Here is a 27,564-nt window from a genome sequence, read left to right as displayed (position 1 = left end):
TGCATGTGCTGCTTGTATACTTTGGAGATTAATCCTTTGTCAGTTGCTTTGTTTGCAGATATTTTCTCCCATTCTGAAGGTTGTCTTTTCATCTTGCTTATGGTTTCCTTTGCTGTGCAAAAGTTTTTAAGTTTCATTAGGTCCCAATTGTTTATTTTTGTTTTTATTTCCATTTCTCTAGGAGGTGGGTCAAAAGGATCTTGCTGTGATTTATGTCATAGAGTGTTCTGCCTATGTTTTCCTCTAAGAGTTTTATAGTGTCTGGCCTTACATTTAGGTCTTTAATCCATTTTGAGTTTATTTTTGTGTATAATGTTAGAAAGTGTTCTAATTTCATTCATTCAACTATGTTGAATAATAGTGGTGAGAGTAGGCAACCTTGTCTTGTTCCTGATCTTAGTGGAAATGGTTTCAGTTTTTCACCATTGAGGACGATGCTGGCTGTGGGTTTGTCATATATGGCCTTTATTATGTTGAGGAAAGTTCCCTCTATGCCTACTTTCTGCAGGGTTTTTATCATAAATGGGTGTTGAATTTTGTCAAAAGCTTTCTCTGCATCTATTGAGATGATCATATGGTTTTTTTCCTTCAGTTTGTTAATACGGTGTATCACGTTGATTGATTTGCGTATATTGAAGAATCCTTGCATTCCTGGAATAAACCCCACTTGATCATGGTGTATGATCCTTTTAATGTGCTGTGGGATTCTGTTTGCTAGTATGTTGTTGAGAAGTTTTGCATCTATGTTCATCAGTGATATTGGCCAGTAGTTTTCTTTTTGTGTAACATCTTTGTCTGGTTTTGGTATCAGGGTGATGGTGGCCTTGTAGAATGAGTTTGGGAGTGTTCCTCTTTCTGTTATATTTTGGAAGAGTTTGAGAAGGATAGGTGTTCATTCTTCTCAAATGTTGTATAGAATTCTCCTGTGAAGCCATCTGGTACTGGGCTTTTTTTTGTTGGAAGATTTTTAAGCACAGTTTCTATTTCAGTGCTTGTTTATATTTTCTATTTCATCCTGATTCAGTCTCAGAAGGTTGTCCTTTTCTAAGAATTTGTCCATTTCTTCCAGGTTTTCTATTTTATTGGCATATAGTTGCTTGTAGTAATCTCTCATGATCCTTTGTATTTCTGCAGTGTCAGTTGTTACTTCTCCTTTTTCATTTCTAATTCTATTGATTTGAGTCTTCTCCCTTTTTTTCTTGATGAGTCTGGCTAATAGTTTATCAATTTTGTTTATCTTCTCAAATAACCAGCTTTTAGTTTTATTGATCTTTGCTATTATTTCCTTCATTTCATTTTCATTTATTACTGATCTGATTTTTATGATTTCTTTACTTTTGCTAACTTTGGGGGTATTTTGTTCTTCTTTCTCTAATTGCTTTAGGTGTAAGGTTAGGTTGTTTGAGATTATTCTTGTTTCTTGAGGTAGGATTGTATTGCTATAAACTTCCCTCTTAGAATAGCTTTTGCTGCATCCTATAGGTTTTGGGTTGTCGTGTTTTCATTGCCATTTGCTTCTAGTATTTTTTGATTTCCTCTTTGATTTCTTCAGTGATCACTTCATTATTGAGTAGTGTATTGTTTAGCCTCCATGTGTTTGTATTTTTTTACAGTTTTTTTTCCTGTAATTGATATCTAGTCTCATAGTGTTGTGTTTGGAAAAGATACTTGATATGATTTCAATTTTCTTAAATTTACCAAGGCTTGATTTGTGACACAAGATATGATCTATCCTGGAGAATGTTCCATGAGCACTTGAGAAGAAAGTGTATTCTGTTCTTTTTGGATGGAATGTCCTCTAAATATCAATTAAGTCCATCTTGTTTAATGTATCATTTAAAGCTTGTATTTCCTTATTCATTTTCATTTTGGATGTTCTGTCCATTGGTGAAAGTGGGCGTTAAAGTCCCCTACTATTATTGTGTTAATATCGATTTCCCCTTTTATGGCTATTAGTATTTGCCTTATGTATTGAGGTGCTCCTATGTTGGGTGCATAAACATTTACAATTGTTATATCGTCTTCTTGGATTGATCCGTTGATCATTATGTAGTGTCCTTCTTTGTCTCTTATAATAGTCTTTATTTTAAAGTGTATTTTGTCTGATATGAGAATTGCTACTCCAGCTTTCTTTTGATTTCCATTTGCATAGAATGTCTTTTTCCATCCCCTCACTTTCAGTATATGTGTCCCTTGGTCTGAAGTGGGTCTCTTGTAGACAGCATATATATGTGTCTTGTTTTTGTACCCATTCAGCCAGTGTATGTCTCTTGGTTGGAGCATTTAATCCATTTACATCTACGGTAATTATTGATATGTATGTTCCTATTACCATTTTCTTAATTGTTTTGCATTTGTTGTTGTAGGTCTTTTCCTTCTCTTTTTCCCTCCTAGGGAAGTTCCTTTAGCATTTGTTGTAAAGCTGGCTTGGTGCTGCTGAATTCTTTTAATTTTTGCTTGTCTGTAAAGGTTTTAATATCTCTGTCAAATCTGAATGAGATCCTTGCTGGGTAGAGTAATCTCGGTTGTAGGTTTTTCCCTTTCATCACTTTAAATATGTCCTGTCACTCCCTTCTGGCTTGCAGAGTTTCTGCTGAAAGATCAGCTATTAACCTTATGGGGATTCCCTTGTATGCTATTTGTTGCTTTTCCCTTGCTGCTTTTAATATTTTTTCTTTGTATTTAATTTTCTTAGTTTGATTAATATGTGTCCTGGTGTGTTTATCCTTGGATTTATCCTGTATGGGGCTCTCTGTACTTTCTGGACTTGATTGACTATTTCCTTTCCCATGTTAAGGAAGTTTTCAACTATAATCTCTTCAAATATTTTCTCAGACCCTTTCTTTTTCTCTTCTTCTTCTTGGAACCCTATAATTAGAATGTTGGTGTGTTTAATGTTGTCCCAGAGGTCTCTGAGACTGTCCTCCATTCTTTTCATTCGTTTTTCTTTATTCTGCTCTGTGGTAGCTATTTCCACTATTTTATCTTCCAGGTTACTTATCTGTTCTTTTGCCTCAGTTATTCTGCTATTGATTCCTTCTAGAGAATTTTTAATTTCATTTATTGTGTTGTTCATCATTGTTTGTTTGCTCTTTAGTTCTTCTAGGTCCTTGGTAAACATTTCTTGTATTTTCTCCATTCTATTTCTAAGATTTTGGATCATCCTTACTATCATTACTCTGAATTCTTTTTCAAGTTCATTACTTATTTTCTCTTCTTTTGTTTGGTCTGATTGGTTTTTACCTTGCTCCTTCATCTGCTGCATATTTCTCTTCTTCCCATTTTGCTTAACTTATTGTGTTTGGAGTCTCCTTTTCACAGGCTGCATGTTCTTAGTTCCCATTGTTTTTGGTGTCTGCCCCCAGTGCGTAAGGTTGGTTCAGTGGCTTGTGTAGGCTTCCTGATGGAGGGGACTGGTGCCTGAATTCAGGTGGGTGGTGCTGGATGTTTTCTTTCTGGGGGACAGTGCTGTGTACAATGGTGTGTTTTGGGGTGACTGTGAACTTAGTATGATTTTAGGCAGCCTCTCTGATAAGAGGTGGTGTTGTGTTCCTGTCTTGTTATTTGTTTGGCATGGGGCGCCCAGCACTGGAGCTTGCTGGCCATTGGGTGGAGCTGGGTCTTAGCAAAGAGACTGAGATCTCTGGGAGAGCTTTTGCCATTTGATATTGCATGGGGCCGGGAGGTCTCTGGTGGTCCAATGTCCTGAACTCGGCTCTCCCACCTCAGAGGCTCAGGCCTGACACCAGGCTGGAGCACCAAGACACTGTCAGCCACACAGTTCAGAAGAAAAGGGGGAAAAAAAGAAAGAAAAATAAATAAGTAAAAAGAAACGAAAAGAAAAGCATTAAAATAAAAAATAAAAAAATAATTAAAATAAAAAAATTTAAAAGTAATAAAAAAAAGAAGAGAGCAACCAAACCAATAAAGAAATCCACCAATGATAACAAGCACTAAAAACTATACTAAGATAACCATAGAAATCAGAAACAAGTCAGTCGCAGACAGCAACCCCCAAGTCTACAGTTGTGCCTAGAATCTACTGCCTCAATTTTGGGAACATTCATTGTCTATTAAGGTATTTCACCGATGCAGGGTACCTCAAACTGATTGTGGGGATTTAATCCACTGCTCCTGAGGCTGATGGAGAAATTTCCCTTTCTCTTCTTTGTTTGCACAGCTCCTGGGCTTCAGCTTTCCTTTTGGCCCCACCTCTGCATGTAGGTTGCCCTCAGGCTTCTGTTCCCACCCAGACAGGATGGGTTTAAAGCAGTGTCTGATTAGGGGGCTCTGGCTCACTCATGCTGTGGGGAGGGAGGGGTACTATAGTTATAATTGGAATGCAGGGTGAGCCTGAGGTGGCAGAGACCAGTGTGATGTTGCAAGTGCCTGAGGAGTGCCGTGTGTTTTCCTGGAGAAGTTGTCCCTGGATCATGGGACCCTGGCAGTGGTGGGCTGCCAGGCTCCTGGGGTCGGTGGGGCAGGTGGCGCATGTGGATAGTGACCTATGCTTGCACACAGGGTTCTTGGGGGTTGCAGCAGCAGCATTAGGGTTTCATGCCTGTCTCTGGTGTCTGAGCTGATAGCTACAGCTTGCACCCATCTCTGGAGCTTGTTTAGGTGGTGCTCTGCCTTCTGTGGGCAGGCAGGGAAGGAATTCCCTCTCCTCACGTACCCCGAAACAATGGTCTCTTGACTCTTAGGTAGGTCCAGAGCTTTTTCCAGACTACCTCCCAGCTAGCTGTGGTGCACTCGCCCCCTTCAGGCTGTGTTCACACAGCCAATCCTAGTCTTCTCCCTGGGGTCTGACTTCTGAAGCCTGAGCATCAGCTCCCAGCCCCCACCCGCCCCAGTGGGTGAACAGACACGCCTCTCAGGCTTCTGCGTGCTGGTCAGCACTGATCCTCTGTGTGGGAATCTCTCTGCTTTGCCCTCTGCACCCCTGTTGCTGCACTCTCCTCTGTGGCTCCAAAGCTTCCCCCCTGCCCATCACCAGTCTCCGCCAGTGGAGGGGCTTCCTAGTGTGTGGAAGCTTTTCCTCTTTCACAGCTACCTCCCAGAGGTGCAGGTCCTATCCCTATTCTTTTGTCTCTGTTTTTTCTTTTTCTTTTGTCCTACCCAGGTATGTGGGGATTTTCTTGCCTTTTGGGAAGTCTGAGGTCTTCTGCCAGTGTTCAGTAGGTGTTCTGTAACAGTTTTTCAACATGTAGATGTATTTTTGATGTATTTATGGGGAGGAAGGTGATCTCCATATCTTACTCCTCCATCAACTTGAAGGTCCCCACTCTCTATTTGTGCAAGATTTTGTTTTTCAGGTTAAGACGCTGGATTCCTCTTTAATCTATGATTCTGCTTCTCTATCTCTGCAACATTTCCATTCTCAAAACCCCCATCAGTAAAGCCCTTTCTGGGCCTGTTCAGGCCTTGGACATTCCACCTGGATACTCCAAGTCTTTTCATTTTCATACACCAAGATCTGGCCTCCAGGACTACTGTTCCTATCAATTAATTTCCAGGGATTGAGCCATTGGGTTAATCACAGCCCCCTTTGTTCATCTCACTTTAGAAAAGGAGTTATCTCTTGGGAAACTCTTATTAGCAATGTGTACATGGGCCAAATTAGTTTTCCATATTGGTTTTGCAATCTAAGGCCCAGATGGCATAGGGCAGAAGAGAAATAAAGACATGATGGAGGCCAGGGAGGAAACTCTTGGTCTCACAGGATCAGTTAGGTGGAGAATCCCTGGAGAAGGAAAGGGAATGCAAAAAAGAAGGAAGGATATTAAAATGTGTCAGTTGCCTACTATGTGCAAAGCGAGGGCTGTGTGTGTGTGCGTGTGTGTGTGTGTGTGTGTGTGTATTAACCCTGTGAGTTAATATCATTATTTGAATTTTATGGATAGATGAGGGTGAAGCTCAGAGAGGCAGAACTGGGACCAAGGTCAGTAGAGCCCTCGGCCTTCCTACTCTATCCCATGGGGTTCACTTTCTCCAGCCCTAAAGTCCTCTCCTGTGGCTCAGCAGAGAGAAATCAAAAGATTAGACCTGAACACAGAATCTCCATGGCATAGGATTGAAGAGAGAAAGAAAAAAAAAACATGACAGATCTAGTTTGGGCCAAATAATACTAACAATATCAAAACCCATCATCAACAGTAATATAACACTATATTTATATGTTGCTTTTGATACCTCCATGGACATTGTATCCTTCTTATTTTTATCTTTACAATCAATTAGTAAGAGAGGTCAGTTTTATTTTCTCCATTTCACAGACTCTTCTTAATATAAAGTTATTTTACACCCAATGGATTGGCAAAAACTAAAAGTTTGCCAAAAAACAACTGTTGGAAAGGATGGGGAACGATGGGGTCTCATACGCTATTGGTGAAACAAAGTGATACGTCTACATTGGAAAATACATCTAGTGCCACTGAAGAGAGGAATATTCTAAGACATGGCCATTTCACTCTTAGAAAAAGAACTTATCGTATTAAGTACTTGGGAAAACATGTACGTATTATACACAGGGGAAGACATCAACAATATTGTTCACAACAAACTAATGTTCATAAGAGGAAAAAACTGGAAACACCTAAGTGATCGTATTTAACTATGGATAAACATTATATTAACATGATGCAATGCTGCCTATCAATGTTAACAAGCAAATTACATCTACATGCACCAGCTCTGAAACTCTGAGGTTCACAAAACCTAAGTCACGGTGTAGGAATATAGCAGTGTATGACTTAACCTACTTATTTTATAATTCTTTCATAAAGTGTTCTTACCTCTGTTTTGTACACTGTGGTTGTGAGTCACGAATGAAGAGCTAAAGGAAATGTTACGATTGAAAGAACGTTAGTATTTCCCACGCTGGCTCAGTATTCATGGCCTGTCATATTTACAAAGCACTTTATATTTTACCGGATGAAAAATTGTCTGTTTTGTAAGGTTGATAAAATGCTGGTTCCTTCCTTTCTCAATACAGGTGAACATTAGATATGGAACAAAGTGACTTACCCACATAAGTTCCTTCCATGTCACTTCAGTGAGCACACATCAAAAGTCTTTACTTTTGGAAGCTATGAATTTAGACTTGCCTTGTAGCTACAGTCACTATAGAAAATGCTACATGGCTGGATGGGGCTCCTACTCTATAGTAATCGTTTACCAATTGAAGGAGAGTCCACCATAGCAAAGAAGAAAAGAATAGAAATTATTTTATTCCTTCTTAATGTGAGCTAGGTAAGAAAACTGTGTGGATTATTACAAGGAAATTGATAAAGAAAAAGGGATTATAAAAACATAATAAAAGGCAATAAAATGATATGCATTTCTAAACACAATAATGATGCTACCAAGGCTGTTTACTGGGACTTCCCTGGTGGCTCAGTGGTTAGGAATCCACCTGCCAATGCAGGCGACATGGGATCAAGCCCTGGTTGGGGAAGATCCCACATGCCATGGAGCAGCTGAGCCCGTGCATCATAACTACTGAGCCTGCATGCCACAACTGAAGCCCATGAGCCTAGAGCCCATGCTCTGCAGCAAAGAGAAGCCACTGCAATGAGAAGCCCGCATACCGCAACGAAGGGTAGCTCCCGCTTGCCACAACTAGAGAAAGCCCATGTGCAGCAATGAAGACTGAACACAGTCAAAAATCAGATAAATAAATAAATAAATAGATTTATATAAAAAAAGAAAAGACTGTTTACCAATGGCTTTACTTGGCGCTTTCCTTAATGTTTGGCTTTGTGTAACACTCAGCTCTGATTTTCTGGTTCATTTTGTATTGTTGTTGGCATCATCATTTTAAACTCTAGGTGCTCCTACAGTTAAATCTAATTACATGGAGCATGCTCTATGCCACGACTGTTCAATTGAATAAAGCCTCTGGGTTAATTCAATGAAATCTAGCCCTTTTCCAGCATCAATGAAATCAACTGAGTACATATCTGGTTTTGGTTATCTCCACAGAAGCCTGGGGTCTTATGATTTGCTTGGGAGATAAAAATGCCATTAGATCATTGAACCACCACACTGTGCTGTCATCACTGGTTAGACTTCTCCTGCTATCTAAGCCTTTGATTCTGTTAAAACCAGGATCCCTTTACTAGGAGCCAGTGTACAATTTTGTTAAATAGCTGGAAAAGAAAAATCACAGATAGCAAAATTTCATTGCCCTAATTTTTCAGGATTTTTAGAAAATGTTGAGAGAATAGGAATATCCTCTGAGGATATTCTAGGTTTTGTGTACAAAGTTTATAAAAATATAAGTAAAAAAAACTACCTAAACTAAAATAGAAATGATAATTCTTTCATTTTATAAACATTTATTGAGCATTTTCTAAGTATATGGTATGTTTTGGGGGATAGCAAATGAATAAGACATGGCCTCTACCCTAAAGCAGCTTAAGTTATGGAGGGAAGACATGATTATACCATAATCACAATGTGGGGTAAACACCACGATAGAGGTGAGCACAGCAGAAGATCCTGTGGTAGCAGAAGAAGGTCACTTAATCCAGACAAAATTGATTTGATTCTCAGGAAAGTCTTCCTGGGACATATGCTAACTGAGCTGACTTCTGAAAGGTGAATAGGAGATTGGTGAGGAGTAACGGTGTGTTCCAGGCAGAGGGAACAGCAGGTGCAAAGGCTCAAAGGCAAGAAAACATGGCTTATTCTTCAAGAGACCAGAAAGTAGTTCCTTATGGATGGAGGGTAGGGTATGAAGATGTATCATTAGAAGGCTACTGTTTCATTAGAAGGCTACTATTTAAGCAAGAGTTGATGGTGGCTGGTTTATGTTGGGAGCTGGGGAAATGGGTAGAAATGGATAGACTCAAGACCCGTTTTGAGTTAAGATTTGAGAATTTTGGGAGTTTTTAATGATTTGGATGGGAAGAGTAAAGATGGGAAAGACAGTATACCATTTACTGAGGTGAGAAAGTTTGTAGGAGGAGAGAGTTGGTCCGGAAATGAAAGTAGAAATGAAGAGTTCAGTTTCCAACACTGAATTTGAGATACCTGTCACTGATTTAAGGAAAACTGCCCATTGGGTAGCTGGATATATGGGTCTGGGGCTAAGAAGGGTGGTTGGGGCAGAGGATAGAGATTTAGTAATTATCAACATAGAGTTGACCCTGACACTGTAGGGATGGATGAACTGACTACACTCTTACTGATAGAAAAAAGGACATCAGAAGGATCTGAGGAATACCAACATTCAGAGGTCAGTTTGGGAAAAAGCCTAAAAGGGAGACTTAGAAGAAGCAGCCAGTTAAGAGAGAAAGAAAAATCAGGAGACTTTGTTCAAATAAACAAACAAACAAACAAAAGAAGCCAAACCACACTGAATAACAACTACTACAGATGTGGGCCCAACTAAAATCTCATTATCTTTTCACTATAATATGATGGTTTTTTGTTTCCTTTCAGAAAATTACATTAAGAAAGAGTATGTACTTATTGTATGGGCAAGAGTTTTGTGTCAGATTGGGTCTTAAACTGAAAACAGCCTAATAAGAGTTATGAAACTGTAGTCCTAATGTCCACAGGTCAAAGACTGAGAACAAAGTTGCTGAAGGTGTGAAATAGGACAAGAAAGTGAGGGAGAGGAAGGGAGTGGGGGATGGAGACCATGCCCCTAACATATAGGACCTGGCAATGGCATTGAGAGCTGGTGGTTAGCAGGCACATGGGCAGGTTGAACAGGTCTGGCCCTGCTCTCAGCTTCACATGGAAGGTGAGTGAAATTGCCCAAGGCCACGTGGTTTGTAAGTGAGGAAGCCAGGCAGCATGATTCCAGGGGCTCCCTCTTAAGCAATACTCTATTCCATCACAAACAGCGTATTATTAAATAAAAAAAGAGCACCTTAACTGTGGGCAGGCACTAAGGAAAGTCAAGATTTATGGGCTACATTTTTAAAATCAAGTCAGTGTAGGCATGATGGGCTACTGAAGAGTGGAGTTGGACTTGATTTCAATGGCAAGAGACTCAGTCTCTCTGGGCCCCATTTATTCCCTCTGGGGAATGGGTCAGAACTACCTCTTGTATTCAGGGTGGCTTTAAGCTGGGGTCTGATGGATAAAGAGGAGTTTTCCAAGTAGGGAGAGGGTGGAGAGAGGGAAATATGGGGGTGTGGTGTTATAGGCAGAGTAATAGCACATGCAAATGTCCTGTGTTGGGAGGCGGTGGAGAGTGACATGAACTGAGCTGGAGCCACTGGTCAGACTGGGGTCAGGAGGGCCTGATGGCACTAATTTTGGAGACTGTATGTTAAGGAAGCTACCACTAATGAATGTGACCTTGGCCAATGAATCACCAGCCTGAGCCTTACTAGTTTCCTTGACTCTTCTGTTGGGATGACATTTGTCACAATAACCTGATCAGGCAAGTATTTAATCAGATATTGGCATTTTCAACCCCTGGCCATTTATAAAGTGCTTTTCCAAAGTAATCATAGCTTCTGTGTGTTATCCACTGAGACTAGTTAGAAAAGCCAACTTTTCTTCCCAGGTTGACTAGCCTCCATTCCAGTTAATCCTCCTTACTTAATATCCATGTTTTCAAATATCGTTTCTAACATGCAATCAATCACTTACAAAGTGCAGGAAGAACAATGTTATTAACTTCAACAACAACTGTGATTCACAGGTTTCCCTGGGGTCTCAACACTGGGCCTCATTATGAAAGGCCAGAGTTTCTCTTTCTCAGGAAGCCTCTGTGAGTCATCATCCCAGAAAACATGACCTGACCCCCAAGCTGGACCCAGCTAGGGATTCCTGGCTCCTTACCTGGCAATGGCAAGAGGAATCTCTTGAGGACTTTGGTTTTGTGACAGGTGAGATAATTCAGGCTTCATCTGATGATGAGGAACTGTGTAAAGGCGTCACAGAATTTGGGCAGGTTGCAAAAGGAAAATTATTGGAGACCATTAGAAGTCTACCAGAACTGCTATAATTTCATCCAAGTAATCTCTGATTATTAAGAGTAAGCTGTTCGTGTTTAGTGGAAACTGTAACCCACGTGTTCTGCAATAACCCTGGCTCCTGGGACAGACTTTTCCCTGAGGCTATAAAAATTGCTTTGAATGTTGAATATTCAATAATATTATAAAAAATATTAAATCTGGAACTCATCCTTGAACTTGCCAAAATATAGAATATTTCATTGGAAGGTATTTGGTATTGGAAGGGCTTGAAGTGGAAGTGGACCAAGGTTGAATTCTCCATTCAAATGAAAACTTACATAGAAACATAAACAAAAATGTTAAACTTAAGAACTGTTCTGAGCAATGTAGGGTAGGGGGATGCCTGATGCGGACCCAGGCACACCTGAATTCTCCTATCTCTCCTGTGATAGGGCAGGGGAGCTCCCAGGATTCTATTATAGACCAGCAGTTTCCATCTTGTTCCCACCAGATGTGCGTTTTCTCAGTTGTTCCCCTTTGATTTTCAAGTTTTGAAAAGTTTTGACAACCACAGGAACTGGACTTATTCAGTAATTACATATGTCATTGGTGTTACCACTTTTTATTTACTTTTCATCCTGGATAGATTTTAACTAGCCATCCAGAATTACCAAGGGCACATAATAATACTATGATAGGGAATCCCATAAAACACTCTTCCAGGTGCAGTGGTAAGTAGTAAAGTTAAGGAAGCATAAACACTGACGTGTCTTAATTTTGGCTGTTACTCTGTGTTGTGTCCAAGGTTGATCACAAACTCAACACCTTTGACTGAAGGGCTGTCATTATTTGAAAAGTGATTGGAGTCAGTGACTGGTCCACTAGTCATACACCCCATAAAATCATTTCAGGTCATCAACAGCCACATCTGTGAGCTGATCAATGTCACATTGCTGGGTTGATAATCACTGAAGCCTGAGGCAACAACTCCTCAACATTTCAGTGGGATACTGAGCTTTATTGTGGAAAAGGGCACAGTTTCCTTTAGATTTTAAAATTATTTAGAATTGCCAACAGACCCTCACTCCTCCATCAGAAACCCTTGGGAATCCACAAACCCAGATTAGGTCCCACTCCAGTCTAACTTCCTCAATGTAAAAAGAGCAGACTTGAGACTCACAGAGTCAGTGCAACTTAGCCAAAACACATAGACAGCTGGTGTTGAGCCTCTGAAATCTTAGCCCAGTGTTGCTTTGTCAAACTAGGCTGCCTGCGTTAACTCTTTGGGCCATAGCTCAGGTCCTTCAGCTCTGGACATAACTCATCATTCTAAGTGAATGGTGAACAGTATCCCAAAGGTGAGCATGAAGGTATCACCAGATTAGCATCCTGCCATCTAGCAAGTGTTGGATTGCATGCTTCCAGAACAGTGATATCCGCAGTGTGCACATGTGTGTATGTGTGCATGCATGAGGGCTTATGTGTGTATGCACGTGTGACATCAAAGATGGAGAGACCAAGAGCTTCTCTGGAGCAGCAGGCCAGCAATGTCTTTCTCAAGTGGCAGTGGGTGACAGTGTGCCTCCTTGTCAGTAGCCTGTAGCTGAAGAAAGACCTCTACCCCACCCCCAATTTAAATTACCCTGTTCAGACCACAAGACTCCTGAATAGACTCTGAGGTCCTGGATCCATCTGGATCACGTCATCATGCACCCACATACGTGTCCATACATCCCAGGCCTTGAAACAAGTAATCCTTAAAAAAAATGACTAATGCTATTAACCTGGAAATAGGACTTAACCTAATGATATTAGGATAAGAAAACAAATATAAATAGTTCACCTTTCTCTGTTCCAAGGACCTGTATTGAATTAAAACAAACAAACAAACAAACATTGAGTTACTCTTAGTGACAGAGAATTTTACATTATACTATATGTGTTTTTAGAGCAGTTGGTTAGTAGACTTTGAGCAACATTTTTGTTAGGATAGATTTTTTAAAATCTATGAATAATCCTCCAAAAGACTAAGCAAAAATAAAAATTTTATACTCTTTGTGTGATGTAACAGGCAAATATACACTCTGCTGGTGGGACTATAAATTGCTTTGACTCTTGGAAACGAATTTAACCATAGCTATTAAGAGCCTTAGAAATACTCTTATTCTTATCCCCAGAATTCCACTGATGAGTTTCTTTTTCTTAGACAACAACCTGAAATCTGGATCAAGTTCCATGTACAAAGATGTGCAGTACATCATTACTTATAATACTGAAACTCTGGAAACAATCTACATAAGCCTCTAATGAGAACTATTAAGTAATTTTTGGTGCTATACTAACTATTGGAATGTTAGAAATGCATTGCAAGTATTTACGTAGAGTATGGAATAAGATTACATTGTAAGTATATCTCAAAGTTACATAAAGTGTTCAGGATTAAAAACTGGGCTTGTGACATATTTAGAAGCAGGTATGTGTGTGTTTGTAGAAAAAAGGATTTGAAGAGATATGATAAAATATTATATTAATAGAGGTTGCATTTAAGTGATGAAAGCCATGGTTAATTTTCTTTATACCTGTTTTGGAATTTTTATTTTTAAAAATTAGCTTGAAAATATTCATAGTATTCTTGCTAAATGTAGCCATTTCTCTTCTCAAACATTTTCATTCTCTTTTTTTCCTTAATAGTAGTAGAATTCTTGATCATTCTTCATTATGAAAGTCTATGTGCTTATGGGACTTGTATTCTTGAGTCCTATTATATTCTTGAAGAATCAAAATGCCTTGCAAGAAGTATAGTATGTGCTGAAGTATTTACTAAACTGCAAATAATTTTCTAAAATCCATTTCATGCATTGCATCAGCTGAGAAAGTCCACAGGTGTCATTTGGACTAAAGCTTCTTAACTTGGGTGATGCAAGAGGGCCTTGGATGGCCTAGTGGGGTCCATGAACCTTCTGACATGAAAAGCTAAATTTTTTTCCTCTATAAATATGTGCATCTTTTTTCTGGGGTGAGGAAGATTTATTATACCTTTCATCAAATTTTCAAAGGGGTCTGAGGTCCATGAAAAGTTAAAGCCAGTGGTTTGCAGATGAGGTCCAAAGAGGTGGTGCCATTTGCTTAGATTCTCAGTTATCTTGTGGCTGAGCTGACCCTGGAGCCCAGGTCTCCTTACTCACATTGACTTCATAGACAAGAATAACATCAATAAATAGCTTAGAGAGGCATTGTACATCTTTTCTAAGGCTAACCAAGAGACAAGCCCTTTTGTTTCAAAGAGCTTGGCATCCCCTAGTTTTCTGGAACGAGGACATACATTTCATCATGGACAGCAAATAAAGGCAAAACTATAGGCTATGTAAAAAGGTTAATGAATGAATCCAGTTTTTATGGGTGGTTTGAAAGTTTCCCCACTGAGTCTTCCTCAGGACTTTGAACCTGGCAGTTCAAGGTGCTCAATCATTTGCGGCTGTGGTTCTCAGGCTTGTCAAAGGAGGGGAGAAAACCTTGCTGTAAAAATAGCCTGGAAGCCATCTGTCTGGGGGAGCAATTTTTTTTATTGATTTGAGACCCAGCCAATTTTTTGCTTCAGGGCTCTGAATTTAAACTCAAATGCAATTAGAAAAATGGAGTGAAATCTCTCTAGTTTCCCTACTTTAACTATTTTTTGGTTAGAAAATTAGCATATTCAAGTTAAATAGTAATGCCTTCTTTATTATTTCCCACCTTCCCTCCCTCTCATCCTTTCCTCCTTTCCTTACTTCCTTTTTTCCCCACTATTTCACCTCAGGGGTGCCTCTGTATTTTCTAGGGCAAAGTCATGGGCATGGGGATTAGATCAGGACTCTGGGCTTTCTAGGGTGGCTCCATATGCCAGCTGTGGGAACCCTGGCAATTCTTGTCACCTCTCTGAAGCTTCTTTTTCTCTTAGGGTTTTCTTTCTTTCTTTCTTTCTTTCTTTCTTTTGAGAATTAAAGGAGACAATAAATTTCTACTTTTTGAAAACTATAAAGTGCTATGTGAATTTGAATTGGGGCAGGTGGCACATCATTTCTGCTGGAATGAATTCTGGTCCCCAAGATATAATTTGAGCAAGCACTTAACACTCACACAAGCATGGCATGTGCCCTATGAGATGGGCTTTTGGAATAGAGAAATGGCCTTGACTCTCAGTCCAAACAAACAATGAGGAAGTGTCTTGGCAAAAGATAAGGAGGAAGAATGTGTTTTTCCACTAGGCCTTGTTGTTCTTTAGATAATATCAACTTCTAGCAGAAGGCCAACCAAAGTTGCAAGAAAAACAAAGAGTCCTGCATGATCCCTGCTGCTTAAGACTGACCTCCCCATTTCCTTCTTGCTTGTTTGTGATTGGTGGGGTTATTGCCCTTTTAGACTGACCAGTGAGTTATGGATATAGGTCATCTTGAGTAGCTGCCTACTCGGGACACATAAACCAACCCATAAGAAGAAAGAGGTGGAGTTCCTCTAGATGTGTGGGTTCCCCCAGCAGCAGAGTACCACCCCAACTTTCTCCTTCCTGGTGGCACTTGGGAAGTCCAACAACTCCCAGAAGAGGGTAAGCTGAGTGAAGTCTTGAACAGCACCTCTCATTTAGCGGTCACGTGTTATCCTCCTTGACATGATTGTCTTGTGGATTAGAGGTCATAAATATCTTGTTTGACAGACAAGCTAGAAATGTGACTCTTAATTTTAACATTCTCATAACACCAGAAAGAGAGAGAGAGAGAGAGAGAGAGAGAGAAAGAAAGAAAGAAAGAAAGAAGAAAAGAAGGAAGGAAGGGAGAAAGAAAGAAGGAAAGAAAGAAAAAGAAAGAGGGAGGGAGGGAGGAAGGGAGGAAGGAAGGAAGAGAGAGAGAAAGAAAGAAAGAGAGGAAGAAAGGAAGAAAGAAAAAAGGGAGAAAGTAAAACCGAGCAAGAGCCTGTGGGGCTCCTGGGCACAGAAGCCTTTCTGTGTCCCCTGTTCCTTGTTTGTAGGGAACAGACTCCCGACTCCATGACCTTCTCTGAGTCCCACAGGGCAGATTCAAACAGTTGCTAATCAGGGAAGGGAGGGGATACTGAGACAAGGGAGGAGCAGCCAAGAAACAATAGTGCAGCCTTGGGGCAGGGTCCTGGTTCTGCTTCAAGGGATACGCATAACAATATCTTTGAGCTCTTCTGCAGAGCTAAAATCCCCAACAAATGGAAGATGTTAACTACTTGATGAAACATTCTTCATTCCAGAGAGAAGGTCACAGTTTGATAACTTCGAAAACCACAGAAACATATCAGGAGACCACCTGAGGCCGGGTTAAAGGAATGCAGGCCCTGCCCACACCCTGATCCTTATCAGCAACCCTGCCCTTGTACTATTGCTATAAAAACTCCTCACCAAATCCTCCCGGGTTGGGACACACAGTTTTCAAGGGCAGGAGCCCCCTGTGTCCCCCTTTGCCTGGCAAAGCAATAAAGCTATTCTTTTCTACTTTACCCAAAACACTGTCTCCAAGATTCAGTTTGGCACTGGTACACAGAATCTGAGTTTTCAACATCAAAAGAAAGAAGGAGAGAAAGAAAGAGATCAACCTTTATGTTCTAGATGATGTAAGAGCAAAAGTCAAATATTAAGATAAGAACCAAATCCCTTAGGAGGCCAGTGGGAGTGAAGTGAGGACCTACCATCTGCTTAAGGAACTTCTCTGGGGGCTTAAGAAAGTAAACATCTAAGAGGGCTCTAAGATAGTTCCATCTTACCTGACCTTCATGCCATTTATTGGGCCTCTATTGCTCACCTGGTGGTTTATGTGCTGACTCTGACTGACTGACTTTGTCACAACAACTTTGCGAAGTTGAGGATACCCACCTCTATTTTTTGATTGGGAAAACAGAACAGAATGGGGTGGTTGGGTAGGGGCAGGAGGATTTGCCCAAGTTCACAAAGTAATTGGTGGCAGAGTGGGAATCTAACTCAGGTCTGTGCAACTCTGTATCTCTTATTCCTTCTACTCTGCAGTCCTGTCTCTCTTGTGAAGAACAAATAGCAAAGTATTACACAATTTCCAACATTTATTTCTGAAATGCTAGAGGCTGGAAGCCCTCGGTAGAAACCTGATGTCCTTCATGGATCATGGGCATGCTCTTCTCATCACTGTACCAATAAACACAGAATATGGTGGCAAAATAGGAATTTGATTTAAAATCTTGAGCTTACTTTGTTTTGCTTTAGTTTTATCACCTTTAAAATAGGGATATTAATACATATTGAGCATTTCTATTATGATAATTAAGTATCTTGCCAATCACAGACACTTTGCACAAAAATTCCCTTCTTTGTTTCCTAGGACACAATTGCTACTTACCTCACTTAAGTTCTTTAAGCTTATCTGTCTGCAAGGAAAAGAAATATGGTGTTACATACAATATAGTTCATAATGATCAAGATAAAATCATTCTGAGTTCTTAAAAACTCCTTGATTACATTTTCATTGCCAAATTAATAGCCCATAGTCCAGTGTGATATTTATCACTGTTCTATAAAATTAAAGCCTGTTTATTTTTCTCATAATTTTCTAAGCAAAAGAAGAAGTTATGAGCCAATATAAAAGGTGGTGACAGAAAGGACATGAATAAACTTGCTTCTCACTTGAGGAGAATTTAAATAACATCATCATTTCTCCTGACATTTGGTTTTCCATGTCAAGTTTCATTAGCACAGAAAGACCCGCTATTATTACCTTCATTTTAAAGCTCTTCATTTTTTGCTTTGAGGGAGTATAAAGGATTTTAAATGTGAAGTTGTGGTACAGCTGGATCCCAGGAAGGCATGCATGAGAGAAAGGATGCTGATAATTAAAGGAGATCTGAGACAGGAAAAACACAAAACTGCATGATAGGGAAAGAATTCAACATGGCATTTGATAAAGTGGACATCAGACCATTGGAGGGGGTCTCAGAAGAAACTCTAAGCCCTTCATTTATATTGACAATTGAGTCAATTAGCCTCACTAAACCTCATTTTTCTCATCTACAAAGTGGCACAGGGATATTCATCTTAGAGGGTTATTGTGACGATTGCTAGAGATAGAAAGGAAAATGTTGGGCGTCCAGTGGGCACTATTGTTAGAATGTGGGCAAAGCCAGATGAGGAGGTTATGAAGGGACTTGTGTGGGTGATGTGCACATCTGTCTACCTAGGTCTGTCTGTGAAAAGACTGGAACTGAAGAGATGCCAGGAGATTAAGGTTGTGACACCAATCCTAGCTGAAGGCTGTTGATCTAGAGTTATAAAGGTCTGTCTGTAACAGGTAAGATGATCCCAGCAGCACACAGCACTCAGATGCTATACCCTGGTCTCAGGTCTCCAAGCAAGAAGCAAGTGTACTGAGGTTCCACATTCTTTAACCTGTTTCATCAGTCCATCTGAGATAACACATCTTCACCCTGCCTCCTCCTTTTAACGGGGCAAGTGGAAGATAAAGAGGAACAATTAGAAGTAATAAAGTAGAACAGACACTCATAATATTAATTCTTTTGGAGCTAAATTGAGGCTAATCTCAGTGTTTTTAATGTTTAAGAAACTCTGGCATCTTAGGAATACTGAGAGATTGGCCATGTGGCTTCAATTTAAAAGGGGTGATTGATTTTAGACTTGTGATTTTAAGTTAATAAGAGTCAAGCTATGTTCAACATTATTTGCAAACCATTCAAACTGTTTAAGAGAACTTGAATTTTGTTATATTTATATATTAACTTTATTAGATTTATAAAAATGAAATGTTAAAGTTTTGCTTGTTAGGGTTTAAACCTGCCCTGTCAGCATTAGAGTACTTAAAAAATCAATTACATTTAGTGAATAAAGGTATTTCAAATGTTTAAGGAGATTTAACTGAGTTCCTAAATGTCTTATGTCTTAACTGATGTAATGTAACAAGCAGAGTGATTGTCTCTCTGTTTAGGTAAAAACACTCCACTTGTGAATCAGCAATATACTTTATCGATGGAAATTTGAGGCTTCAGGAAAGTTAGGCTTTGGAATTTGTAACTTTAAAAAGTTGGATTATTAAGTGAGAACCCAAGTAATTTTAAGAAGTCCATTCTGTGCACAAAAACTCTCCTTGGGCCTTGAAATACCTGTAGTGACAAGACCCCCATGAGCTGGTTGCTCCCCTCACATGTAAAACGGAGGCCTCGGGCTTTATGGGGTCTCTTCAATGAAATTTATGAAGACATGGAGACCTGCACAAAGTAACAGAATGGTGGAGCAGGGTGGACTCTGGCCTCCTTCCCCAGCACCACCCTGCCTCTCTGAGAGCACCTTTCCACTCATAAGTCTTCCCATGATCGGCTGCTGGAGATGGCCAGTAAATAAAACATGGTCATTGATTACATAGAATAAGTTTTCCACATCCTTTCCTGTGCAAAGTAGGTGCTCAGTGTGCATTTGGGGATAATGCCTTTCACTCTAAAAATAGCCCTTCCTGAGCCTCTCTTAGTTTTTGGCTTAGTTTCAAATGAATTGGATTTGAGTCCTTGCTCTGTCATCTCTGAGCGCCATCTCACTCAATAAGTGAAATTTCCTCTCTAAAGCTTCCTTTTCCCACCTGTAAGATGAGTAAATGCAGACAGAAATGAAGAGGATTGATTAAGGTTCTCACGAAATAATATATGTGAAAGCTATTTGGAAAAAATAACACCTTACATCTGCATAACACTTTTAACACTCACACCCTCTTTTAACTTAAAGTTTTTATTCTGACATAATTGTAGGTCTCATGCAGTGGTAGGAAATAATACAGAGACATCCCATGCGCCCTTAACCCAGTTTCCCACAAAAGCAGCATCTTGCAAAACTATGATGATAATAAAGTTTACACTTTGAAATCAGTAGTTTCCATTCATGAATGTGAATTTGTATATCTTCTTCCTAATCCATACTTTCTCTCTTTTTATGGTTTCTTGATATGAATAATGATTTTTTCCACCACCCAAATCATCAGAATATGCATTTTTGCCACTAAGGTTGCTTGAACTGATGCAGTATCAGCATTACTAGTTGAAAAGGTAAAACCATAGTTAAGCAAATGAGTGTTTTGTTGGTAAAATATCACACACTTTATTTAAATTTTGGCTGAATCCTGCACCTCAGGCCACTGAATTTGCTGAAGTTTAAAGGAAATTTCATGGCTCGATGGCCAGTCTGCAGTTCTGTGTCCTCATCAGAAAATTAAGGTTTGTAGCATTGCTTTTTGCACAGCGCCGAGGACTCTAAAGTGGCCATGTGTAGCTAGACCTACAGCAAATGATGATTACTCTCATGATTTCTCAGGGTGAGTTTTATTTGGTGCATGGACCATGGTATTCAAATTACAATGGATACATAGTTGGAAACTTTTTTTCTTCTTCTTTCTAATTATGTCAAGGAGAGAGTTTCCATGTAGTGGTTAGTATATCCTAAACATCACTCTAACTTTACTTTTCTTCCCTTTTAACAGAGAAAACCTCCCCCAGGCTGAAAGTTTTGCTCTGAAATTATGTTGTGGTTATTTATGGTGATGTTTCCCTTTTAAATACATCTATTTAAGTTAAAAAAAAAAGCTGAGCAAAAAATATAAAGTACATCATAATAATGACCCATAAGTGGTTGGGAATGTCTAACCAACATTCCCCAAACGTCAACATTCTCTCCTAGTTTCAAGTTGTCAATGAATGTTCTAAATGGCGTTTTCCTTAACTGAAGCGCTTCAATTCAGCAATTGTTTTGTGAAGCCAAGACTTAGCTATAAAATAGAGAAGGGCAGAGCTGGCAGAGACCAATGGGGGCTGAAACACAATAGCAGGGACCACCACTGTCACCCACAGTGAGCACGGCCAATTGTAAGGCTGCAGCTGTCTTCACTGATGCAGTTGATCCCTGGATGTAAATCACAGCCTCCCAGGGAGGGCAATTCATCGTAGGGGCCTAGGGAGCAGCTGTTAGGAAGGCAGCGGGCACTATTCTTCCTGTGTTGGCCAAAGAAGCTCAGATCTCCAATCTTCCTTCTGTTTTCATGGAAAGTGAACCTTACAGCAGGCTCACATGGTCATTCACATGTGGTCATTAGTAATGGCCATCTGACTACCTAGATGGGCCCAACTAAAAATGAATTGAAACCTCTCTTAAAGCAAAGATCTCGGTTTCTTCGTTTGCAAATATTTTCTCCCATTCTATGGGTTGTCTTTTTGTTTTGTTTATGGTTTCCTTTGTTGTGCAAAAGCATTTAAGTTTAATTAGATCCCATTTTTAAAATTTTTGTTTCTATTTTCATTATTCTAGCAGGTGGATTAATCTCCAACATATACAAACAACTCATGTAGCTCAATAACAAAAAAAATACAAACAACCCAATCAAAAAAATGGATGGAAGATCTAAACAGACATTTCTCCAAAGAAGACATACACATGGTCAAAAGGCACATGAAAAGATGCTCAATATCTTTAATTAGTAGAGAAATGCAAATCAAAACTACAATGAGGTATCACCTCACACCAGTCAGAATGGCATCATGAAAATATGTACAAACAATAAATACTGTAGAGGGTGTGGAGAAAAGGGAACCCTTCTACACTGTTGGTAGGAATGTAAATTGGTACAGCTACTATGTAGAACAGTAAGGAGGCTCCTTATAAACACTAAAAAGAGAGCTACCATATGACCCAGCAATCCCACTCCTGGACATATTCTCAGAGAAAATCATAATTTGAAAACATACATGTAACCCAATATTCATTGCAGCATTATTTACAATAGCCAGGACATGGAAGCAACCTAAATGTCCATTGACAGAGGAATGGATAGAGACGATGTGGTACATATATACAATGGAATATCACTCAGCCATGAAAAACAACAAATTAATGCCTTTGGAAGCAATGTGGATGGGTCTAAAGATGGTCAGACTGAGTGAAGTAAGTCAGACAGAGAAAGACAAATATCATATGATATTGCTTATATGTGGAATCTAAAAAACATGGTGCAAATGAACTTATTTACAAAACAAAAATAGAGTCACAGATGTAGAAAACAATCTTATGGTTATCAGAGGGGAAAGGGGGAAGAGGGATAAATTAGGAGCTTGGGATTGACATATATACACTACAGTATATAAAATATATAACTAATAAGGACCTATTGTATAGCACAGGGAACTCTACTCAATACTCTGTAATGATCTATATGGGAAAAGAATCTAAAAAAAGAGTGGATATAGGTATATGTATAACTGATTCACTTTGCTGTACAGCAGAAACCAATACAACATTGTAAATAAATTATATGCCAATAAAAATTAAACAATAAAATAAAATAGAATAAAGCAAAGCTCTCTTAGTCCTCGTGGCATTCCCAGTGTCTTGCACTGGGCTTTGCATGTTTTTGCCCTCTCAACAGTCATATACCAACCCTATAACTTTGACCAAGTCACCTAACTTCTCTGAATCTTGATGACATTTTGCGCCCAGTGGGTAGGGAAGTGATTTTTACCAGATTCTTATTATATGCCTCTACTGGGCTGGGCACTTTGGCCTTTCCAAGCCTTAGAAAATCATACTTTATTGGGCTGCAGAAAGGATTCAATGAGGTGAAATGTAACTATCCTCTGGTGAAGAGACCCAGCACAGCTCTCATCACATCTAAGAATGATTAAACACTTTAAACTACAACTAGAGACACTGCAAAGTTACAAAACATGAAAGTCTAAAGATTCCAACACCACTGACATGGCTGACAGTAGGCTGGTGTGATCCAGACAGCAGAGGGGCTCATCTGGAGATCAGGAGAGTATTATTTTAGACATTAGAAGCTTGGACACAGACAGGTGAGGCCTAAGCACCTTCGAAGCTTGAGTGGCAGAAATATCCCTAGAATCTGCGTCCCTCTGGGTTCCTAGCCCTGGCTGTACATCAGATTCATCTGGGGAGCTTTGAAAAATACTAATGCCCTATAGTGATGCTCTCAATTAAAACAGATCCTGGAGAATAGTACTTTTTAAAAAGTTTACCTAATTATTTAAATGTAAAGCCAGGATGAGAAACATTGCCCTAGAATCTATAGCTTCTATTTCAAGACAAAATAGGGTTATGGGTGCCTAATTCTGTTGGGTACAGATGGGAGATGCTGTTTAAGTGTTTTTCTTTCTTTGTTCCTATGCTGTGACAGATATTATCCTAGTACTTTAGAAAAATCACATACCTCCTCACCACAATTCTGTGTCATGGGGATGGTTATTTTCTTTTTACCAATAAGGAAACCAGGACTCAGAACTGTTTAAGAGCTTCCTGAAATTTTACAGCCAGAAGTGGCTCAACAGGGATCCAAACCCCATCCTGCTGGGTTCCCACACCCTATTCTTTCCAATGTAAAGAAACAGAAAGAAAATAAAAATCCTCTCTTCTCCACACTAAACAACTTCATCATCTTTGATATTTATTTATCTTATTTTCTATCTCCTTCTCTGAGTTTGGGCCAGTTCTTGTCATATTAGATGACTTGGTCAGGAATTTTAGGGACAATGCATTTCACATTTCCAATTCTGATGATGTTCTATTACTGTTGTTGTTTCCAAGACACTCATTCTTTGAAAACAGAAATCAAAAGAGAGCAAATCTGGTGACTCTTGGTCTGGCTCAGACCCTCTGGAAAGTGCCCCGCGGGGTTCTAAGGACATACGCATACTGAAATGAGTTAGCCCCTCCTTTGGGGGTCAAAGAGACAGACTTCTTTCCAAATATATTATATGCGGTGGCAAAGGCACCAATAGAAAATGGCTCAAGGTAGTAACTGTAACACATGTTGATAACAAATATGTGCTAGGCAGGTACTGATAAGCACTTGATAGAAATCATCTTATTTAATTCTCACATTAGCCCAGGAGGTAGGCAGTAGGCATTATTCTTAACCTCACTTTACTGCTGAGAAAAGCCTTGGGCTTAGAGAAGCAAGTCATTTGCCTTGGGGCAGAGTTTCCCGACCTCTGCCCCACTGACCTTTTGGGTCTCATTACTCTTTGTTCTGGGGGAGTTCAGCACACTGCAGGGTGTTTGGCAGCATTCCTAGCCTCTACCCACTAGATGCATCCCCAGCACCCAAGCTGTCACAGCAAAATGTCTCCAGACACTACGAACTCCCCTGGGAACAAAGACATTCCCCCCCCTTCCCCCAATTAAGAACCACTGCCCTTCCCCTGCCAGTTTATAAGAAGGAGAACCTATGTTTCGAGACAAGATGGGAACAGGGGAGAGAAGAAATTGCACGAGGAAGAGCAGGAGAGGTTTCTGCATGGAAGATGTTATGTTTGTGTGAGCTTGTAAAGAACAGAAAGGGAAGAGGCATTTGCCAAAAAACTAAGGAGGAAATGGCATTTTCGGCTCTTTTACGTTCCGCCATCAGGACCAGTGATGAAAGCGTTTTCCACAGAAGTGCAAAATGTGCCTGATATTTTTAATTTCTGTATGCACGAGAAATGCTCACTGATGAAACAGTGCCCTGCACCTCACCGGCTGATCCAAGCTTGCAGTCAGAAAGCATCACTCACTCTGTGCAGCAACACGAGGGAAATGCCAGTCTCTGTTGTGACTTCTAAAATAAGGTAATTTTGGAAATCTAAACTCTCTCGGGGAAAAGAAAAAGGGGTCCTTTCGTGTTTGTGACATTTTTTGATCAGAGCTGGCTGCTCGGCTGCCCGGTGCCCCATACATTTGGGAGCGGGGCTCTGGCATCAGCACTTAATACCAGAGGGTTGGATTTTTGCAGATTTATTTGTCAAAAAGGCAATCTTGTTTTTGACAAATGGGTTTTCACGTGCGCGGTTATACTTCTCCGGCCTGGGAGATGGGAAGCTGCGTGCCGATACTGGTCCTCAAACAGTCTGAACCCCTTTCAGTTCCGGCAGTGATAACACATTCTTTAATAACTAATTCACATCGTAAGTGAGCCATTCTTCCAGTAACTGATTTTATTACAAAGAAGATGTATTTTCCACTAAGGAGTCAAACTACAGGTTTCTGAGATGCTTTCCCTCAAGGTATGGGATGGCTGTCCCCACCACGTTGGGGAGCCCATTTAGAGAGGTGACTGGTTTGGTTACTGTTGCCACCTTCCCCCTGCCCACCCATCCCCTGGTCATCTCACCACCAGCAACAGCAAGCCTCTCACCTGGACCTTCTCTGGACTTCGGGAAAGGTGTACCTCTGAGGGAAGAGTGGCCTGCTGCTCACCGGCTCAGGGGGCAGGGGCTGGTACTTCTTTGCAAGAGTGATGGGCGGCCTGTGTGAAGAGTCACAGTGGGGACCTGAGAAGGTTTGCTGCACAGATGGCTCCTCAGACCTGGAATTCACACAGCCCTGCCCACTGTGCCCTCAGCTTTGGGCTGGAAACATCAGTTTTTGGGGAGTGGCGGCTCTCTACAGGGAGCTTCGAATGTCAGAATACTCATTCTTCTAACCAGCTTAAATCTCTCTCCTTGAAACTTGCCCTTTGGTCTGGTTCAATATTTTAGAGTGTTATGTACTTTTCTATAGGGTGTCATAGCTTTATCAATCTGCCATCTGTTGAAGTTTTAGGAGGCCTGGAGTAAAAATATGATTACAGCCTTTCCTTTGCTTCAGACTAGAAGACATGAGCTTTTGAATCTCCCCAAAGAAATAGGACAATGTTCCAAAGTCAATGGGTGCCTCACTCACCCATTTATTCACCCATGCCCTCACTCATTCACAAAGTGTATCGGGCACTGTTGGTAGATGCTGGAGATGCAGAAAGGAAAAAGACACAGTTCTTGGCTCAAGATGCTTCCCTCTGGGAGGGCAGAGAGAAAAGTGGTGAGAAGGTGACCAGCCAGGGAAGTAAGTGCTGTGATGGAGGTCCTCACGGACCCAAGCAGAACAATAGAGTGACTGACTCAGAGCCTAAGAAATCAAGTCTGTTGCTTTTGCCTCCATATATATAAGTATAATAATATTTGCATTTGTATATGTATTATATATATAAATATATATATACTAATATGATTATATAGTTATGTACTGTAGGTCCCTTGAAGGCATTTCCCAGTGCCAGGACTCTCTGGCAGATTTCTGTACTAAAAGGAAGGAGAGATTTCTGTACTAAACAAAGGGAAAGAAACAGGAAGCAGGGAAGCAAGGCATTCATTAAAGATCGATAAGTGGAGGTATATTGAATAGATGACTGTGAATGAATGAATGATTAAATGGATGAATGAGGCTTATTTAATCTTGTTCATTGACCAGTTCATTAGTTTTCAGTGTCAGATGTTTTTGTTTCTCTTTCTCAAATTATAGAACTAATCATTTAAGTATATAGCAAAACAAAGTTCTATTTTCAGTGTCTTACCGAGGAGGTGGTAAAGGAGTCTGCAAAAGGAAAGAGAATCAGAAATTAAAGTTCTGGTTCTTTGAGCAGAGCTAAATGGTTAGTGATTTTTTGGTTTACAAGTAGAAATGACAAATCCCAACCAAACTTCTAGGATATATACTTCAAGTGCCACCTAAGCTTTCACATTGTCCATATTCCTATGCTTCTAAAACAAAGGGTGGGTAACAAATGCATTTCAATGCTTTTTCTTACCTTGTTTCCCTTTGTGGGTTTGTCTCCTAAAACATAAGAAGGAACATCAGTGAGTTTATGGAAAATGTCAACAAGCTATTTTCACATATGTTTAAATGAAAATCATTCCCCTTTGAATAATTTTGGTGATAATGCCAATGAACATTTGTTGAAATCTTATTAGATACCCAGCACCATGCTAAATATTTTAGTTATGTGACCTCATTCAATCCTTGCCTTTGTTCTGGATGCAGAAACTGGGGTGTGGAGAAGTTAAGTACCTCACATCCAGTCCCCCAGTTAGTAAATGGTAGAATGAAGATTTCATGGCATGTGGTGCGACCCCTAAGGTCCTCTCTTAACCATTAACTCTTTTTTTTTTTTTTTAGATGTTGGGGGTAGGAGTTTATTAATTAATTAATTTATTTTTGCTGTGTTAGGTCTTCATTTCTGTGCGAGGGCTTTCTCCAGTTGTGGCAAGCGGGGGCCACTCTTCATCGCAGTGCATGGGCCTCTCACTGTCGCGGCCTCTCTTGTTGCGGAGCACAGGCTCCAGACACGCAGGCTCAGTAGTTGTGGCTCACGGGCTTAGTTGCTCCGTGGCATGTGGGATCCTCCCAGACCAGGGTTCGAACCCGTGTCCCCTGCATCAGCAGACAGATTCTCAACCAGTGCGCCACCAGGGAAGCCCAACCATTAACTCTTGATTAACATTCTTTTATATATACAGTCATCTTATTAATTCAAGTCCCTGCCTCACACCTTCACTGGACATTTCCAAGCAGAGGAAAATAGCATCATGTAATTTTCCAGATGGAAGGGTTTTCTAAGACCCCAGAAAACAACTGTTTTATTTTACGAATGATAAAATTAAGGACAAATGAGGTAGGACAATTGCCCAAGACCACCCAACCCTAGAACAGCCTGAATGATGCCCGGAAAGGATTTTCCCAACTTCTAGGTAGTTTTATTTCCACAATTCAATTCTACTCAAAGACAATTATTGAGCTGCTACTCTGAACTGTGCACAGGACCAGGCA

The 27,564-nt window shown here is 40.2% G+C and overlaps 1 protein-coding gene across 1 annotated transcript in view; it reads right to left on the bottom strand.

The window, feature by feature from the left end:
• CLNK (cytokine dependent hematopoietic cell linker) overlaps nucleotides 1-27,564 on the bottom strand; it is a 137,718-nt gene that overhangs the window by 28,339 nt on the left and 81,815 nt on the right. Inside the window, exons 9-15 of the mRNA XM_060096120.1 lie at nucleotides 26,546-26,571; nucleotides 26,312-26,331; nucleotides 25,118-25,228; nucleotides 17,288-17,315; nucleotides 12,766-12,784; nucleotides 10,807-10,888; nucleotides 6,795-6,835 (exon numbers count right to left, since the gene is read on the bottom strand). Coding sequence (XP_059952103.1) covers nucleotides 6,795-6,835; nucleotides 10,807-10,888; nucleotides 12,766-12,784; nucleotides 17,288-17,315; nucleotides 25,118-25,228; nucleotides 26,312-26,331; nucleotides 26,546-26,571 — 327 coding nt within the window. The remainder of the gene's footprint in view (nucleotides 1-6,794; nucleotides 6,836-10,806; nucleotides 10,889-12,765; nucleotides 12,785-17,287; nucleotides 17,316-25,117; nucleotides 25,229-26,311; nucleotides 26,332-26,545; nucleotides 26,572-27,564) is intronic.

The sequence above is a fragment of the Mesoplodon densirostris genome, chromosome 1 (assembly GCF_025265405.1).
Source record: "Mesoplodon densirostris isolate mMesDen1 chromosome 1, mMesDen1 primary haplotype, whole genome shotgun sequence".
Taxonomy (NCBI): Eukaryota; Metazoa; Chordata; class Mammalia; order Artiodactyla; family Ziphiidae; genus Mesoplodon; species Mesoplodon densirostris.
Note: the sequence above shows the minus strand (reverse complement) of the source record. Positions and strands in the feature narration are given on the sequence as shown.